This window comes from Oncorhynchus tshawytscha, linkage group LG02 (assembly GCF_018296145.1).
Source record: "Oncorhynchus tshawytscha isolate Ot180627B linkage group LG02, Otsh_v2.0, whole genome shotgun sequence".
Lineage (NCBI taxonomy): Eukaryota > Metazoa > Chordata > Actinopteri > Salmoniformes > Salmonidae > Oncorhynchus > Oncorhynchus tshawytscha.
This window is the reverse complement of record NC_056430.1, coordinates 61,456,067-61,475,433: the sequence shown is the minus strand read 5'-3', so window position 1 is coordinate 61,475,433 and position 19,367 is coordinate 61,456,067. Positions and strand designations below refer to the sequence as shown.

The following is a 19,367-nucleotide window of genomic DNA, read 5'->3' as shown; positions in this document are numbered from 1 at the left end:
TGTCACACTGCTTTGCTTTATCTTGGCCAGGTCGCAGTTGCAAATGAGAACTTGTTCTCAACTAGCCTACCTGGTTAAATAAAGGTGAAATAAATAAAAGTGGACAAACAGAAAATATGGAACTGTTTTTTAATTCATTTGATAGAAAATGTGGAACTGGATTTAAGTCTGTTCACTAGTTCTACCCCCTCTTCTTGTTGTAAAGGCTAATGCATATGGTGCTGATTTCATTTTAAAGCTCGAATGATACATTTATATTGCTAAATGTATGTATTGAATTTGAATACATTATGTATTGAATACGGACTGAACTGTGGTTTTGTACTTCCTGGCTTGCCGTATTGCGAAAAGGGGTGGGACAAGAAAAAGGTCACGGAAGTGGTGCATGCTGGGAGAACACGTGGATATTGGTACGATTTCACTGGAGAAGTTGTTTTGGTAAGTCTCTATTCACCAAAATACTTTTGCACTCTTTATCTCTGCCAAATATTTCTCAGTTTAATTGTGTTCCTTGTGCTAACTGCAGGTCTTGGAATGGCCCTTATCAAGTGTTGTTTACATATCTGACTCGTGTGTCTGACTTATGTATCAAAAGTGTTAGCTTGCTTGTAAGCTATGCAATAAAACACTCACTCGTTAGAATAGTATTATGCATCCAGGGTATTGCATTGTGGTGCAGTGTACCTATTAGGACTAATAGAGAGTGGGAATTAGCTTATGTCATTCTGAGCTTACCTAGCTAGCTAACTAACTAACTACCTAGCTCGGGTGCCCATAGAGAATGATAGTGGCCAAAAGGTCATTTTAGCATGGGAAGCGCCATTGAGGGCTTCCACCATTTTAATGTAGTCAACTGGATGGGACTTCCAACTTCATTGGCTGATCCCTCCTGATGATCCAGTTTGAGTCATGTCCAACCTGGTCATTAGAAGGGATCAGCCAACCGTGAAGAAAAAAATGGACTACTTTAAAGTTGAGATGGCCTCTGGCACATATGGTATAATGTAGAGTGTTCACTTGCTGCTGTACAATGTATAGAAAATGAGGCAATTCAAGAGAGTACTATGAAATGAATGTCAAAATGTGGTTTTCTTTGCCCTTAGTCATCATAAATTACAAAGCATGAATCATTATGGCAACTGCTCAGCCTCTACAGAGGGTAGTGCGTACAGCCCAGTACATCACCGGGGCCAAGCTTCCTGCCATCCAAGACCTCTATACCAGGCAGTGTCAGAGGAAGGCCCTAAAAATTGTCAGACTCCAGTCACCCTAGTCATCTCTGCTACCACATGGCAAACGGTAGCGGAGCAAGTCTAGGTCCAAGAGGCTCTTAAATAGCTTCTACCCCAAGCCATAAGACTCCTGAACAGCTAATGGCTACCCAGACTATTTGCATTGCCCCCCCCATATTCTATGCTGCTGCTACTCTCTGTTATTATCTATGCATAGCCACTTTAATAACTCTACCTACATGTGCATATTACCTCAATTACCTCGACACCGGTGCCCCCACACATTGACTCTGTACCGGGACCCCCTGTATATAACCCACCTATTGTTATTTACTGCTGCTCTTTAATAATTTGTTATTCTTATCTCTTTGTTTTTTTTTTAGGTATTTTCTTAAAATGTAAGGTCTACACCTGTTGTATTCGGCACGTGCAAAATATATAATTTGATGTAATAACTTCCATTGACAAACTGTCTGTCCTCTTTATAGATACCGCTCCGACGACTTAGCCATCATGGCTTCCAAAAAGGACCAAAGCGGCGATGACCGCTTCCAAAAAGTGAAAAAGGACCCCCGCTTCTGGGAAATGCCAGAGAAAGAGCACAAAATCAAGATTGACAAGCGCTTCCAGTCCATGTTCCACGACGATCGCTTCAAGCTCAAGTACACGGTCGACAAGCGCGGCCGACCCATCAACCACACCTCCTCCGAGGACCTGAAACGTTTCTACAATCTCTCTGACTCTGAGGAGGAAAGGGAGGATGGAAAGGATAAAGAGGAGGAGGAGGAGGAGAAGAAGAAAAATAAGACCCAAGCGAAGTTGGGCTCTGTTGAAGGAGAGGATAAGGTAGTGGATGAGCCTAAAAAGCCTTTGAAGAAAGGAAAAGCTTCACAGTCCATAAAGAGTGGGCCTAAAGGAGACCAGCCTATCAGAGGAGTCAGACTGTGTGAGGAGGGTAAGTAGAAGAGGGGACCTTATTGTATGACCTGACTAGAGGTCGACCGATTTATGATTTTTTTCAACGCCGATACTTATAACAATTATTTTTAATGTAATAATGACAATTACAACAATATTGAATGAACACTTATTTTAACTTAATATAATACGTCAATAAAATAAATTTAGCCTCAAGTAAATAATGAAACATGTTCAATTTGGTTTAAATAATGCAAAAACAAAGTGTTGGAGAAGAAAGTAAAAGTGCAATATGTGCTATGTAAGAAAGCTAACGTTTCAGTTCCTTGCTCAACATGAGAACATATGAAAGCTGGTAGTTCCTTTTAACATGAGTCTTCAATATTCCCAGGTAAGAAGTTTTAGGTTGTAGTTATTATAGGAATTATAGGACTATTTCCCTCTATACCATTTGTATTTCATTAACCTTTAACTATTGGATGTTCTTATAGGCACTTTAGTATTGCCAGTGTAACAGTATAGCTTCCGTCCCTGTAGTTAGCGTGCGCTAACTAGCTAGCCATTTTACTTCGGTTACACCAGCCTCATCTCGGGAGTTGATAGGCTTGAAGTCATAAACAGCGCAATGCTTGACGCACAACGAAGAGCTGCTGGCAAAACGCACAAAAGTGCTGTTTGAATGAATGTTTACACGCCTGCTTCTGCCTACCGCCGCTCAGTCAGATGCTTGTATGCTCAGTCAGATTTTATGCAACGCAGGACACGCTAGATAATATCTAGTAATATCATCAACCATGTGTAGTTAACTAGTGATTATGATTGATTGTATTTTATAAGATAAGTTTAATGCTAGCTAGCAACTTACCTTGGCTTACTGCATTCGCGTAACAGGCAGTCTCCTTGTGGAGTGCAACGAGAGAGGCAGGTCGTTATTGCGTTGGGCAAGTTAACTGTAAGGTTGCAAGATTGGTTCCCCCGAGCTGACAAGGTGAGAATCTGTCGTTCTACCCCTGAACAAGGCAGTTATCCCACCGTTCTTAGGCCGTCATTGAAATACCGATTTACGATTGTTATGAAAACTTGAAATCGGCCCTAATTAATCGGCCATTCCAATTAATTGGTCGACCTCTACTTATGACCCATAACATGCATTATGCCTCAGGGCCCCTGCTAAAGAAAATACGTTAAAAACAAATGTTTGAAGTTTTGTCACGTGCACAAGTACAGTAAAATGCCTTTAAAAAATAAAAAAAAGCTCTTTCCCAACAATGCAGTAATCAATATCAGTAGTACTATAAAGTAAAGTAGAACAAAAACACATGAGAAATAGAAATAAGAAGAGTATGAGTAAATATACTCTTAGTGACTGTTCAAGCAAGAATCAAAACATTGTAAGCGTATGAGAACCTCACAGTTATTTTAAGAAGTAATAAAAACGTAAATCTAAGCTAAGTTGAATGGGTGCAGATGGCGATGGCTTTCCAACTGCCGCAAAGAGTCGTGCGCATCTGTACGTGCCGTCAATATGTCTTGTACTGGAAAAGGGTCTTATGCATAGGTATAAGGTGACTAGGCATCAGGATATATAATAAACAGAGTAGCAGCAGCGTATTTGAGGATTGTGTGTGTAGAGTCAGTATGAATGTGTGTGCATGTTATGTTTGTGTGTGTGTTGGAGTGTGAGTATGTAACGTCCTGTGAGTGCATAGTCTGTACTTAAAAATGATGAAACATAGGGCAATGAGTTGGATTGAAGACATGAAGATAGCTCTCTAGAGAGGATGATGGTTTTACTTTGACCTGCTTGCTCAGTCCTAGCAGAGCTGCTGCTGCTGCTGCAGCCAAGTGGAGACTTTATACAGTGCAGTCGGAAAGTATTCACACCCCTTCCCTTTTTCCACATGTTGTTACGTTGCAGCCTTATTCTAAAATGGATTGAATCAAACATTTTAAAATCCTCATCAATCTGCACACAATACCCCATAATAACAAAGTGGAAACAGGTTTTCAGAAATTGTTTCAGATATATACAGTTGATGTCGGAAGTTTACATACACTTAGGTTGGAGTCATTAAAACTTGTTTTTCAACCACTCCACAAATTTCTTGTTAACAAACTATAGTTTTGGCAAATTTTTCCAACAATTGTTTACAGACAGATTGTTTCACTTATAATTCATTGTATCACAATTTCTAGTGGGTCAGAGGTTTACATACACTAAGTTGACTGTGCCTTTAAACAGCTTGGACAATTCCAGAAAATGATGTCATGGCTTTAGAAGCTTCTGGTAGGCTAATTGACATAATTTGAGTCAGTTGGAGGTGTACCTGTGGATTTATTTCAAGGCCTACCTTCAAACTCAGTGCCTCTTTGCTTGATATCATGGGGAAGAAAAAGAAAAACAGCCAAGACTCCAGAAAAACCATTGGAAACCTCCACGAGTATAGTACATCTTTGGGAGCAATTTCCAAACGCCTGAAAGTACCACGTTCATCTGTACAAACAATAGTACACAAGTATAAACACCATGGGACCACCCATCTGTCATACTGCTCAGGAAGGAGACGCGTTCTGTCTCCTAGAGATTAACGTACTTTGGTGCGGAAAGTGCAAATCAATCCCAGAACAACAGCAAAGGACCTTGTGAAGATGCTGGAGGACACAGGTACAAAAGTATCTATATCCACAGTAAAACGAGTCCTATATCGACATAACCTGAAAGGCCACTCAGCAAGGAAGAAGCCACTGCTCCAAAACCGCCATAAAAAAGACAGACTACGGTTTGCAACTGCACATGGGGAGAAATGTCCTCTGGTCTGATGAAAAAATAGGACTGTTATGTGGATATACTGAAGCAACATCTCAAGACATCAGTCAGGAGAAGTTAAAGCTTGGTCACAAATAGGTCTTCCAAATGGACAATGACCCCAAGCATACTTCCAAAGTTGTGGCAAAATGGCTTAAGGACAACAAAGTCAAGGTATTGGAGTGGCCATCACAAAGCCCTGACCTCAATCCCATAGAAAATTTGTGGGCAGAACTGAAAAAGCGTGCGCAAGCAAGGAGGCCTACAAACCTGACTTAGTTACAGCAGGTCTGTCAGGAGGAATGAGCCAAAATTCACCCAACTTATTGTGGGAAGCTTGTGGAAGGCTACCCAACACGTTTGACCCAAATTAAACAATTTAAAGGCAATGGTACCAAATACTAATTGAGTGTATGTAAACTTCTGATCCACTGGGAATGTGATGAAAGAAATAAAAGCTGAAATAAATAATTCTCTCTACTATTATTCTGACATTTCACATTCTTAAAATAAAGTGGTGATCCTAACTGGCCTAAGACGGGGAATTTTTACTAGGATTACATTTTTACCAGGATTAAACTGAGTTTTAAGGTATATGTAAACTTCCGACTTCAACTGTGTGTATATATATATATAAAAACAAACGCTTTTATTTATATAGTCATTGTATATGTGTGTGTATATACGCTTATATTTATATAGTATATATATATATGTGTATATATATATATATATATATATATATATATATATGCTCATTGTTTTGAAGTTTGTTGCTGCAATCAATACATGCTGTTTTTACAGGTGACGAAGAGGAAGATGACAAGGTGCCTCACGTTGACGGGGACGATGTGGACCAGGCGGCCAGCATCTCAGACGGCAGTGAGGATGAGGAAGACGATGACGAGGATGAAGCAGATGTGGAGAGCGGCTCCGAGGACGAGTCCGGTTCAGAGTCAGATGAGGACAGTAACAGCAGCGGGCCTGATCTGGCCAGGGGGAAAGGCAATGTGGAGACCAGCTCGGACGAAGATGACGATGATGACGTGGAAGCCATCTTGAAACATGAGGAGGAGGAGATCCAGCACGACTGGGGCGAGCTGTGCAAGGACGCGCCGCGGAGTGAGGAGGTGAGGAGGTCTAAGGCTGTGTCTCAATTGTCCAGAGGGACTTCCTCTTCTCATTTCCTTTTGTCATCTAAAATGACATAAGAAATTGCATGTTCCAATGTTGTTTTTTACTACAACAGGTAACGCAAAGGCTGGCTGTGTGTAACATGGATTGGGACCGGATGAAAGCCAAGGACCTGCTGGCTCTGTTTAACTCCTTCAAGCCTAAAGGAGGGGTTGTGCTCTCTGTGAAGGTAAGGCTATATTAATTTGCCTGCTGGCTGTCACTCAAATATGATGGAAGTGACATTGCTTCACCAGACCAAGTCACAAATGTTGTGTATGTTTAACACTGTGTGTTTGTTTAGATCTACCCCTCAGAGTTTGGGAAGGAGCGGGTTCAGCAGGAACAGACCCAGGGTCCCTTGGAGCTGATTGCCCTGCCGGAGGATCCGGACAAAGACACAGAGGAGGAGATGTATGATCTAGATACCCCATTCACACATCCCTATCCTCCCTGTATTGTTCAACCAGAAATGAACCAGAGATAAAATGTAGTTTCTATGAAAAGTGAATTGGTATTCAATTATGTGTTTGTGTATTGCAGGATTTACAGAGAGAAGATGCGGGACTACCAATTCAAGCGGCTAAAGTACTACTATGCGGTGGTGGAGTGCGACTCGCTTGACACAGCTGCTAAAATCTACCAGGAGTGTGACGGCTTTGAGTACGAGAGCAGCTGCTCCATCCTGGACCTGCGGTGAGGGAATAGACAGACACTCATTTATACTGAAGTGTACACTGGAGGAAAATGTGTTCAATGAAAGTGTAATAGAATGTACTGTATAACTTGATAACGTAAAGCATGGTAAGGAAGCTGTCCTCAAAAGAGAGGTGGTACACAACATCTTATCAATACATAGAATAACATAATGGCACACATAGTGAGGAATCTTATCCTTGCTTAATATATTACCAGTATATCGTACATCAAGGTATTGCGTTTGTACATGCTAAATACTTATTAGCATGATACCATTATCTGTGCTGCTGGTTCATTCTAAACATTAGGATGTCGCTATACTCCCATGCTAACTGTTGTGGTGGTCCCTCTTTTCTGTGGGAACAGGTTTATCCCTGATGATGTGACGTTTGACGAGGAGCCAAAGGACTTAGCCACAGACGTGGACCTGTCTGCCTACACCCCCAAGCTCTTCACCTCCACAGCAGCAGCCACGTCAAAGGTTAGACACACTCTGTCTAATAATCTCTTATGGTCATAGCAATATTTCCTCCATGGTCGGTCCCAGGCTTACCACCTTACCACGGTGGTCCTGCAGTACATTGAACAAACATATAAACGCAACATGCAACAATTTCAAAGATTTTACGGAGTTACACTTCATATAAGGAAATCAGTCAATTTAAATAAATAAATTAGGCCCTCATCTATGGATTTCACATGACTGGGAATACAGATATGCATCTGTTGGTGACAGATACCTTACAAAATAAAAGTAGTAGCGTGGATCAGAAAACCAGTCAGTATCTGGTTTGACCGCCATTTGCCTCATGGAGCGTGACACATCTACTTCACATAGAGTTGATCAGGCTGTTGATTGTGGCCTGTGGGATGTTGTCCCACTCCTCTTCAATGGCTGTGCGAAGTTACTGGATATTGGCGGGAACTGGAACACACTGTCGTACACATTGATCCAGAGCATCCCAACCATGCTCAATAGGTGACATGTCTGGTGAGTATGCAGGCCATGGAAAAACTGGGAGATTTTAAGCTTCCAGGATTTGTGTACAGATCCTTGCGACATGGGGCCGTGCATTATCATGCTAAACATGAGGTCATGGCGGCGGATGAATGGCATGACAATGGGCCTCAGGATCTCATCATGGTATCTCTGTGTATTCAAATGACCTTCTATAAAATGCAATTGTGTACATTGTCCGTAGCTTATGCCTGCCCATACCATAGCCCCACTGCCACCATGGGACACTCTGTTCACAACGTTGACATCCGTAAACTGTTCGCCCACACGACGCCATATACACTGTCGGTCATCAGCCCGGTACAGTTGAAACCGGGATTAATCCGTGAACACACCCATAGTCTCATCAGCTGTCCGAGTTGCTCGTCTTAGACAGTCCTGCAGGTGAAGAAGCCGGATGTCAATTATCTGGCAACAGCTCTACAAGAAGACCAAGGCCACCCAATTGCACGCTCCCTCAAAACTTGAGACCAAACTTGTCTGACCATTTTTTGTGTGGCCTTTTATTGTCCCCAGCACAAGGTGCACCTGTGTAATGGTCATGCTGTTTATTCAGCTTCTTGATATGTCACAACTGTTAGGTAGATGGATTATCTTGGCAAAGTAGAAATGCTCACTAACAAGGATATAAACAAATTTGTGCCTAAAATTTTTGTGAATTGAGTTTTGGGGAAATCTTTCATTTTAGCTCATGAAACATGGGACACTTTACATGTTGCATTTTTTAAAATGTTTTTGTTCAGAATAAATATGAATTGTTCAGGGTGAATTTTTTTGCTGAATATTTGCATCTCATACATTTCCCTCTAGTCCTATCATCTTCTTTAGTTGAGAAAGGACTCTGTAGTTATATTTCAGGTTCTTTACATTTATGACCTATTGTGTTTTCCACCCCAGGTGGAGTTGACCTGGGACGAGACAGACCATGAGCGTGTCACTGCCATGAACAGGAAGTTCAACAAGGACGAGCTGCTACAGATGGATTTCAACGCCTACCTGGCCTCCTCCAGCGATGATGATGATGATGAGGATGGAGTGGAGATGGAGAAGGAAGAGGAGCTTCCAGAGGGTAAGAAGAAAACAACACTTGAAGTGATTTTGATTAGCTTTTATAAAATACCTTTCAAACCTGTATACTCGAAGGACAACCTCACTTTAAGGGTATTATTCTTTGTGCTGGTAGATTATTGCCAATGGGGACAAATCACTATTACTGTAATTTAAAGGAGAGATGTTATTTTATGTATATTGCTTGTGTTTGTTGCATTGACTTTTATTTCCCCTTTTGGTCACCTAGTTAAACAGCCAGAAGAGGCCAGCAAGGAGGTGGAGAAGAAGGTCAGGAAAGGGAAGCAGAGCAGCGGTAAGCAGATAGAGAAATACAGAGAGATACTGAAGAGCATCCAGGAGAAAGACCAGAAGAAGGAGGACAAGGGCATGGAGATGGAGATCACATGGGTGCCAGGTAGGGACAAATAAAAATTCCCCTGTGTCAGACAGACTTTTTCATTGTCAGTAGTGCAACTTTTCATTATGTCAGTGCGACCTTTCCCCATATGTCAGACAGTGCAACTTTTTGTTGTCAGACTGTGACTTTGACTCGTCAATACAAATTGCATTTAGTTGGCACAACCAACCACTAAGCAGCCTCAATTACACTCCCATCTTCCTCACCTCAGGACTGAAGGAGACAACTGAACAGTTGGTGAAGGAGAAGCTAGAAGGAAAGGACAAGCTGACACCCTGGGAAGAGTTCATTGAGAAGAAGAAGGACAAGAAAAAGCAGAAAAAGACCAAAGGAAAGCAGGTGAGATCACTAGATTAAAGAATGTTGTTAAATGTCTCACACACATTGTATTGGAGGGTGACAGACTTTTTTTTCCTTTCCTTCAGGAATCTGATGATTCGGACCTCAGTGGCGATGAGCTTCCTGCAGACGTGGACTTTGATGACCCGTTCTTTGCTGAAGAGCTTGGTTCTATGGGTGAGTTGCGTCGTGAATCATACTCAATCAGTTGCCATATTTACTCGAGTGCACTGGTAAAACAAATCACAATATGCTTTTATGCATGATTTGGCCATGACTTGTTTTCTTCCTAATCTCCCAGATCTGAAAAAGAAAGCAAAGAGCAAGAAAAACAAAAAGGTGGAGGAGAGGACACCTGAAGAGGAGGAGGAGTTGGAGAAACAAAAGGTAGGTGTCAGTGACGTGGAGTTGAAAGCACTCGTATACACTAATGCAATAGACTTAATACTGTTACTGGTATTCAGGACGTTGCACATTACGTTTTGTGAGCAGATGTCTTGACACGGTTGGTAAGTAAGCTAAACAAAAGTTACCTATTATATTTCTCACAAACCCACAGGCTGAGATGGCCCTGCTCATGGATGACGACGACAAGCACAAACACTTCAACTACGACAAGATCGTAGAGGAGCAGAACCTGAGCAAAAAGAAGAAGAAGAAGCTTCTGAAGAAGGACAACACCAGATTGGAGGAGGACGACTTCCAGGTCGGAGCAGCCTTTTGGTTTCTTTTCATGGCAAAGAAATAGCTTGTACTCAACAGGCAGTATTTTGAAGTGGTTCTTTTTTGTTTACCATCATTTCCCATTGACATCAATTAATGATTTTGTAAAGTCTCAAATCAGAGGCTTCATGAATACACTTATTGATAGGGGAATGTAGGTTACATTTCCTGGAATAAGGTGGAATTGGTTACACATACAACTTTGCCAAAGTTCATTAACATTAATTAAGGACCATTTTTCTGTTGCCTTAAGATGCACAATTTGTTTTACTGTCGAGGATTTTTTATAGACTTCAATGAAATCTCACCCCCCCAATCTCTTCTCTCTGACAGGTGGATGTGAAGGACCCTCGTTTCCAGGCCATGTTCACCTCCCACCTCTACAACCTGGACCCGTCCGACCCGGGCTACAAGAAGACCAAGGCCACCCAGAGCATCCAGGTCGAGAAGCAGCGCCGCAGGGAGGAGCGCCAGCGCAACCAGGACGAGGCACTCAAGAGCTCACAGGCCCCGCCCGCACAGGAAGTGGGAGCAAAGAAACAGGGAACGGATGCCAGTGGCCATGCGGTGGCTGAACCCACCAAGAAAATGGACCCAGGACTGTCCATGCTCATCAAGTCTATTAAGAACAAAACGGAGCAGTTTCAAGCACGAAAGAAACAGAAGACCATGTAGGTCTTTTTAACTGGACTATTGAGGACTATGTTTCTGGGTGAAAAGCTATGGACTGCTCTTAACCAGCAGCTATGTGCAGCGGCCTTACGCTACACTATCTCTTTGTGATGAAGATACTGTTGGTGTGTGTGAGGCCTGAGACAAGCCTTGCCCACTTTTATTGTGAACTATCACTCTAAAAAAGAGGCCTAATCAGGAACACGAAGTTGAAGATAGAATAGTTTGTGTATTTGAATGTGAAAATATGCTACCGTAATTAACATTGAGACACTTGTATAAACCATGTTCTGAGGGACTGCCAACAGTAAATGGTGGTTTGATACATCTCTGAATAATATTTTTTTTACTCTTGATTTACATTATACAAACCTGCTCTATAGCCCCAGTCTGAGCCCTTTAAAATACTTATTTTATATAAAAAGACACTTCACACAATTTTAGAGAACTGGTTAATTGTATTTTCTATATGCAACAACAGTACACATTCATTGGTCCATTGATACTGTCAACCTCACCGCATGGCAACATTCTCATTGGAATCTCATTCTTCAACAATTCATACTGATTCATTCATTTTTTAATATTTTTTAAACACCCTAAATTAATGTAAGCAAGATACAAAAAGGCTGTCCCGTTTGAAAAGAGGACCAATAGTAGTGCAAAAAAAAGTTAGCTATATACTGAGATGGCAACATACTCATGTATCTTAAACCTTAGCACAGGTTTACATTGTGTTTTTGTCTGTTCTCAGTTTTATTAATCTCACAGAAAACCCAAGGGGATACTTGGATTGAGGTAACAATATTAACAATACAAAATCTTAGAAATTGCACCATCAAATTTTTTAACTATTTATCAAGTTACAAAGTACAAAAATATTTGATATACATTAAGTATCCTCTATATCAATGTCGAGTTTCTTGCACAGGTTGAAATATTGTTTTCAAGTTGTAGTGTTTTCTTTAAAAAAAAGGAATGTTTGAAGTAAAAATAAAGTTTAAAAAAAAAGATACCTGCAACACACTAATAATCTTGTTAAATGAGAACTGTGCTTCATAAACAGTAGAACAAAAATGTGTGAAAAGTGGTGTGACCTATCCTTTATAAGAAAATATTTGGTCACTGCAACCCAGTCACACTAGGTTCGACATACTCATAAGGCAATTGTATAGTGAACTAAATCACCACCACAATAAATTGGATATGTTTGTTTTTTTCCTAACCAGGTATACTTTTAAAGCCATAGTTAAGAGCTGATGCTTTCTGAACAGCCGGAGGGGTGCATTTACTGTGGCAGTAAAGATGGAGGGTTGTTTCCCTCACATTTGACACCTCAAGCGTAAAAGATGAGCTCAGGTATTTGCCCCCCCTGCACACCTGTCCCGTTGGTGCTGTCCGAGGAGCACTGGAACTGGAAGGTGACCTTGCCACACTGCACCTCAGTCATCCCCTCCTGGCCAAAGTAGCTGAGCTCGTTGCCGTCCAGCACGACGCTGGCCGTGTAGAATGTGTCGGGCTCGATCTGCACAGGGTATTCAAACCACACTGGTAATGTGCTGCTGGAGCCATCTGAAAAGTACTTGATGAGGCTCTGGCCCAGCGGCACACCCTGCCTCTTGAGTTCAATCTTGGCGTTGTACTCTGCTGAGCCACAGCTGGAGCCATACAGGCCAAAGCCGGCAATGAACACTCGCTTGTCCACGGCGAACTGGATGCTGTCGCAGCGGCCGCGGTAGCGCCACTGGTTACTCCGGTAGGCGCACGACTGGAAACGGTGGCAGCGCTGCGGCGCCAGGCCCTTGCGCAGCTTGCTGGCAAACAGCAGCTCAGGCTTCTTGGCAGCCGTGTACCACAGGAAGATGTTGTTGGTCTCGTTGAGCGTCAGCACACCCGACTGTGCCGCACTGTTGGCGAAGTCATCCAGCGTCATGGTGGGAATGCGGATCAGATAGATGGCCTTGCCCAGCGCCAGCCGTTTGTTCTCAATGGTGGGCGTCAGGTCCTGGCGCTGGCATTCGGCCTCAGCCCAGCTCAATGCTGCCTCGAACACCACCATCTCCTTGGCATTGAGCGTCTCGCGGCGCAGGATACTCTCCAGGGTCACCGAGTCGATGTCTGTGAAGCCCTCGGAGCGCAGCGCCAGCTCGGCTTGGGCGTCGATCACCTCCCAGCAGCGCAGCGTCAGGTCGGGCTCCTCAAACAGGCAGCTCTGGGAGAGCAGAACGCAAGCATTCTTGGCGCTCAGGCTCGTCTCCAGGAAGTTGACGCATGCCCGAGCCAGGTGGGGCACGATGTACTTCTTGGCGGCATAGAGCGTAGCCAGGACAGTGTCAGCACACAGGTCGATCTCGTCACAGTAGATGTACCTGCCAGACCAGAGTGGGGAGAGTCAGATTAGAGCTCGACAAGTTCACTTCAACTTCTCATTTATGGGAAGGCTAACTTTATAATTTCACATGCCATTGCATTGTCAGCTGAATATTCAAAGGAACACATTCTAACCTGAATACGGCCAAGTAAAACTTTTCATCTGGAAAAAAACTTGGTCCCATCATTCAGTCAGAGGCATTTTTCCTTTATAGCTTACTTGCAAATACCACAAATCAGCCTACATTTCAAATGAACTAAGGTCGCCCTCATTCTGAAATGTACAATGAACACTGGGACTGCATCTAATGAGATGTCAGGAGGAACCGGCCACGTACTTCAACATGGCTAGGAACGAGGGAGGCTCCACATCAGGGATACGGATCTCTTCCTTGTCCTCTGCCAGTTCACCGTAAAACATGGCGTGGAACACATTACTCCCCACAGCCAGCACATACTGAGGGACAACATGGAAGATAGGGAGTCACATGATAAAAGGAAGGGAAGCAAAGAGGGAGCAAGTTATGGTGGGAGGATGTATGAGGGATAGAAGGTGGAGAGAATATACATTTACACATAAATGTAGATATTTGCAAAAGGATTTGGCATAAAGAGACTGGTGTGGAGACATCTAATTGCATTTTATTAAACATTTTGGTCATTTAGTAGACATCTGTCTGTACATGTTGTGTTTTGTCTTGCTCAGTGAAGTACTCACATATGTTGGACAGGTTTAAAGGGGATTGATTACCTTGTGCCCAGGTACTCGCTGAGTCCCTCCTGGGGGGCCAACAACAAAGTGAACATCTGCCATCAACTCATTGTTGAACATGACTGAATTCCTGTGAAAGCACGAGTCATATGATTAATAAACCGTGTCCATGGCATCACATTCGGATTTCAGTATCTGCATGTAAGAGCTGGTAGACCCAAGAAATGTGTTTTCTTTGTTAATTTTCAATCTATTAAAATGTACACATCGCCGCCCCTCAAAATGCAGTAGAATCCCAGTTTAACTACTGCTTACTGGGGTCACCTACCTCTCTCGGATGGTAGGATAGAGCCCTTGCCAGTTGCAGCTGTGAATGGTGTTGTTATTCAGGTTCTGCTGCTGGTATTGCTGCACAGCTGTTTTGGTTGAGGATACTGGGGCCAGCTTCTTGGTGGGAAAGAGCTCTGCAGCCATCTTTACCCCACTATTTTTTGTTAGGGTGATCTCATAGCAGGCGCGAGGCTGCGATTGTTGGGGCAATATTTTAAATTGCCTTTATTTGACGATCGTGGCTGACACTGACTGGAAAGGACAAAAGAAACGCTAGCAACAAAAACAAAGTTCTAACGTTAGCTAACTACTGTAGCTGGCTAATGTTAGCTAGCGTAAAATAGTTCGCAATGTAGTCAAACAATACATGCATAAATACACACGATAAACATCTAACGTTAGCTAGCAAGATTCTAGAGCGTTGTTTAAATCCTCGCTTAATTTGAGACGTATTAGCTAACGTTAGAAATCTACCTGTAGCCAGTTTGCTAACTGCTAGACTGCGGCCAAGACTGGCCAGATGTGATACAGGAAGTGGCTAATAATGAACGCTTGTTTTTTTGAATTTGGCAAAACTAAGAAATGTAGCTATCCTCTTACCTGCCGCATTTGACGTCTAGTAGCTATCACCAATCGTAAAGTGGGCGCCCGACGATTGTATGAAACGTTTCCACATCCAAATAGCTTGCTACACAACTCGAGTGTACACAATACACATCTGCCAGGCACTATTGTTTAGGTGTCATACAAGTTCATACCACTACGAGTTAAGGAGGGCTGTACTCCTGTTTTTTTGTAGAATGCTGAACAGGAATCCTTTCAAAACGCTTTTGTTCACTTTTGTGACATTGATAAAGAAGAAAAATATTAAAGCAGATTGTCACTGAGATATATTTTTGTAGGTATTGAAGTTATTTCAAAATAAATGTAACACAGTATGTGTGAGTGTTTCTGCTGCCTCTGCCCAGTGTTGTCACGTTAGTACTCTGTCTCGAGACCACGTATTGACCGTCTCGGTGTCATTGACATTTGTACTCGGTCTTGACTCGGTCTCCGACAGTGAGAACTCATAATTTCTTCCCGAGACAAGCGGAGTAAAAAAACGAATAATTACCCGTTTCCATTCAGTCAGCGCATAACATCCCTTCGCCAGTCATAATCTATACACTCCTTTCTTGAAACATGATTATGTTATTAAGAGCCTGTATATATATTATAGGCATGATTGCGCAGAGACGAACCTACAGGCCTTCATTGTGTGACAGGTTCGAGATTCTGGAAGGACAGCAACCGTAATACCAGCGCAATCATGTAGGAAAGTGCACTTTTTGTAAAACACAGGGCCAGTGGTGTAGTGGAGGGTATACGCAGGGTATACGCAACGTATGTATACGATTTTTTTGTCAGTGGTCAGTGCTCATATTAATTTCTTAGTCCCTATTTGATGCGTATCAAAGTAGTGTAGTGGAGGTGTACAATTTATCAATGATGTAGTACAATAGAGAAATTATGCACAAAATAGCCTACACAATCGCAAAGTACGTGAAATATATTCACATTCGCGCCGCACCCCCTGAGCTCCTGAGTTGGAAAATCTTGTGCAATACACCGACCCATGTCTTGTATTCAAGATCCTAAATGGCCTGGCTCCCCCGCTACACAGAAAACCCAAACATATGGCAGCTGATCCACAAGGTCTGCCATGAGAGGTGACTGTATAGTTCCCTTAAGGAAAAGCACCTTTAGTCAATCTGTTTTCTCTGTGAGAGCTGCCCATGTTTGGAAGTCATTGCCATCAGACACACACAACTGCACTACCTATCACACTTTCACAAAAAACATGAATACATCGCTAAAGGCCAATCAGATTTGTGAACATAATCCATAGTTGTGTATTGCCGCTTTCAATGTTGTCTGTAGTTTGTGAGGTGTGGGAACACTATGTTGCTTTTATGGATTGTGTCGTGTTGCTTTTTGTGCTATGTTGCTTTGTCTGCATACTACGTCTTGCTTGTCCTATGTTGCTCTGCGTGTGTTCACTGCTGATTGATTGTCTGTATTGTTATTGTAATTGTTTTTAATAACCTGACCAGGGACTGCGGTTAAAAATTAGCCGGCTGGCTAAAACCGGCACTTTTACTGAAACCTTGATTAATGTGCACTGTCCCAATAAAAATAAACTCGACGCACACAGCCTAGTTTCAACGGGATATAATCTGCAGGCAGCAAGAGTGTGCAGCTCTCAACTGGTTTTAACATCGGTAGGGTAAGAAAGGCGTTTCAATTTATGATCTCTACCAGTAAATGCTAACTAAGGAACAATGGGTATGCAAACAAGGTATTGAAAAAGTGTAGTCCGAAGTGTTGGTCAGTGTTGGTTAGTCGGCTATTTGTGATGCGCAATTGTCATCGTCCACTGTTTGCATCAGGGGCGTAGACATTGATAGGCCTTTGTGGACAGAGGCCCAATCACTGGGAAGCCAGGCCCTGACAGGCCAATCAAATCACATTGATGTGGTTTAAGCACTGTTGTAGATTTGGACCATCACGTTCTATAAAAAATAATGTGTGATTTTGAGAGTGAATATCTTAAAAATGTTTTGGAAAACAAAAAAAACAACAGGAAAAGATAGTATTTTTCACACATGGTGCTTTTTTCTTCGCTGGGCGGGACGTTTGGGAACGTTTTGGCAACATTTGAGTATACCCACTTCTCTAGGCACCACTCCACCACCGCATAGGGCCGATGGAAAGACAGCAGTCACACACAGCATGATGTTAAAGGATAAGCAGTCCTTAAACTCAGACATAATAAGCCAGTATGTTCCAATCATAAGTTTACAAAAACACAGCCATTAAGCATTTCACAATCAAAATGTACAACTATTACTTCCCATTGCAAAAAAACATTTCACATTTCCTGCTGCTGATTTACAACCTGTTGCACACTCTTGGCATTCTCTCAACCAGCTTCATGAGGTAGTCACCTGGAATGCATTTCAATTAATAACAGGTGTGCCTTGTTAAAAGTTAATTTGTGGAATTTCTTTCCTTAATGCATTTGAGCCAATCAGTTGTGTTGTTACAAGGTATGGGTGGTATTGAGAAGACAGCCCTATTTGGTAAAAGACCAAGTCCATATTATGGCAAGAACAGCTCAAATAAGCAAAGAGAGAGTCCATCATTACTTTAAGACATGAAGGTCAGTCAATCAGGAAAATGTCAACAACTTTGAAAGTCTCTTCAAGTGCAGTCACAAAAACCATCTAGCGTTATGATGTAACTGGCTCTCATGAGGACCGCCACAGGAAAGGAAGGCCCGGAGTTACCTGCACTGCAGAGGATAAGTTCATTAGAGTTACCAGCCTCAGAGATTGCAGCCCAAATAAATGCTTCACAGAGTTCAAGTAACAGACACATCTCAACATCAACTGTTCAGGGGAGTCTGTGTGAATCAAATTAAAGCAAATGTTATGTCACATGCGCCGAATACACCATGTGTAGACCTTACAGTGAAATGGTTACTTACAATCCCTTAACCAACAATGCAGTTTTAAGAAAAAAAAGACAATTTGAAATATAACAAGTAATTAAGGAGCAACAATAAAATGACAGTAGCGAGGCTATATACAGGGGGTTCCGGTACAGCGTTGATTTGCAGTCAACGCTGTACGAGGTAATTAGTCGAGGTAATTGAGGTAATATGTACATGTACAGTTGAAGTCGGAAGTTTACGTACACCTTAGACAAATACATTTAAACTCAGTTTTTCACAATTCCTGACATTTAATCCTAGTAAAGATTCCCTGTCTTAGGTCAGTTAGGATCACCACTTTATTTTAAGAATGTGAAATGTCAGAATAATAGTAGAGAAGATTTATTTCAGCTTTTAGAGGGTCAGAAGTTTCCATACACTCAATTAGTATTTGGTAGCGTTGCCTTGAAATTGTTTAACTTGGGTCAAACGTTTTGGGTAGCCTTCCACAAGCTTCCCACAATAAGTTGAATGAATTTTGGCCCATTCCTCCTGACAGAGCTGGTGTAACTGAGTTAGTTTTGTAGGCCTCCTTGCTCGCACATGCCTTTTCAGTTCTGCCCACAAATGTTCTATTGGATTGAGGTCAGGGCTTTGTGATGGCCACTCCGATACCTTGACTTTGTTGTCCTTGAGCCATTTTTCCACAACTTTGGAAGTACGCTTGGGGTCATTGTCCATTTGGAAGACCTATTTGCGACCAAGCTTTAACTTCCTGACTGATGTCTTGAGATGTTGCTTCAATATATCCACAATTTTCCTTCTCATGACGCCATCTATTTTGTGAAGTGCACCAGTCACTCCTGCAGAAAAGCACATGATGCTGCCACCCCCGTGCTTCACGTTTGGGATGGTGTTCTTCGGCTTGCAGGCCTCCCCCTTTTCCCTCCAAACATAATGATGGTCATTATGGCCAAACAGTTCTATTTTTGTTTCATCAGACCAGAGGACATTTCTCCAAAAAGTATGATCTTTGTCCCCATGTTCAGTTGCAAACCGTAGTCTGGCTTTTTCCATGGTGGTTTTGGAGCAGTGGTTTCTTCCTTGCTGAGTGGCCTTTCAGGTTATGTCGATATAGGACTAGTTTTACTGTGGATATAGATACTTTTGTACCTGTTTCCTCCAGCATCTTCACAAGGTCCTTTGCTGTTGTTCTGGGATTGATTTGCACTTTTCGCATCAAAGTATGTTCATCCCTAGGAGACAGAATGCGTCTCCTTCCTGAGCAGTATGATGGCTGCGTGGTCCCATGGTGTTTATACTTGCGTACTATTGTTTGTACAGATGAATGTGGTACCTTCAGGCGTCTGGAAATTGCTCCCAAGGGTGAACCAGGCTTGTGGAGGTCCACAATTTTGTTTCTGAGGTCTTG

At 42.4% G+C, this 19,367-nt stretch overlaps 2 protein-coding genes across 3 annotated transcripts; one reads left to right on the top strand and one right to left on the bottom strand.

The window, feature by feature from the left end:
- The first annotated feature begins 349 nt into the window (after nucleotides 1-349).
- On the top strand, nucleotides 350-11,377 carry LOC112265461 (ESF1 homolog). Its single transcript, XM_024442780.2, has 14 exons — nucleotides 350-438; nucleotides 1,721-2,187; nucleotides 5,761-6,086; nucleotides 6,206-6,319; nucleotides 6,434-6,543; nucleotides 6,673-6,825; nucleotides 7,195-7,309; nucleotides 8,744-8,915; nucleotides 9,144-9,311; nucleotides 9,526-9,653; nucleotides 9,740-9,830; nucleotides 9,955-10,040; nucleotides 10,213-10,359; nucleotides 10,710-11,377. The coding sequence occupies exons 2-14, from the start codon at nucleotides 1,746-1,748 to the stop codon at nucleotides 11,049-11,051; spliced, it is 2,394 nt and encodes a 797-aa protein (XP_024298548.1). The 5' UTR covers nucleotides 350-438; nucleotides 1,721-1,745; the 3' UTR covers nucleotides 11,052-11,377.
- A 111-nt stretch (nucleotides 11,378-11,488) lies between these two features.
- LOC112265468 (BTB/POZ domain-containing protein 3) lies at nucleotides 11,489-15,432 on the bottom strand. Of its 2 annotated transcripts, none has more exons than XM_024442805.2 (5): nucleotides 15,061-15,432; nucleotides 14,459-14,733; nucleotides 14,170-14,260; nucleotides 13,757-13,875; nucleotides 11,489-13,417 (listed from the first exon to the last, which is right to left on the bottom strand). In XM_024442805.2, exons 2-5 carry the CDS (start codon nucleotides 14,602-14,604, stop codon nucleotides 12,385-12,387), a joined length of 1,389 nt encoding a protein of 462 aa, XP_024298573.1. In that variant the 5' UTR covers nucleotides 14,605-14,733; nucleotides 15,061-15,432; the 3' UTR covers nucleotides 11,489-12,384. The 2 variants fall into 2 exon arrangements, with proteins under 2 accessions (XP_024298573.1, XP_024298562.1); XM_024442794.2 differs by having other exon boundaries at nucleotides 14,459-14,712; nucleotides 15,061-15,431.
- Nucleotides 15,433-19,367: the final 3,935 nt, after the last annotated feature.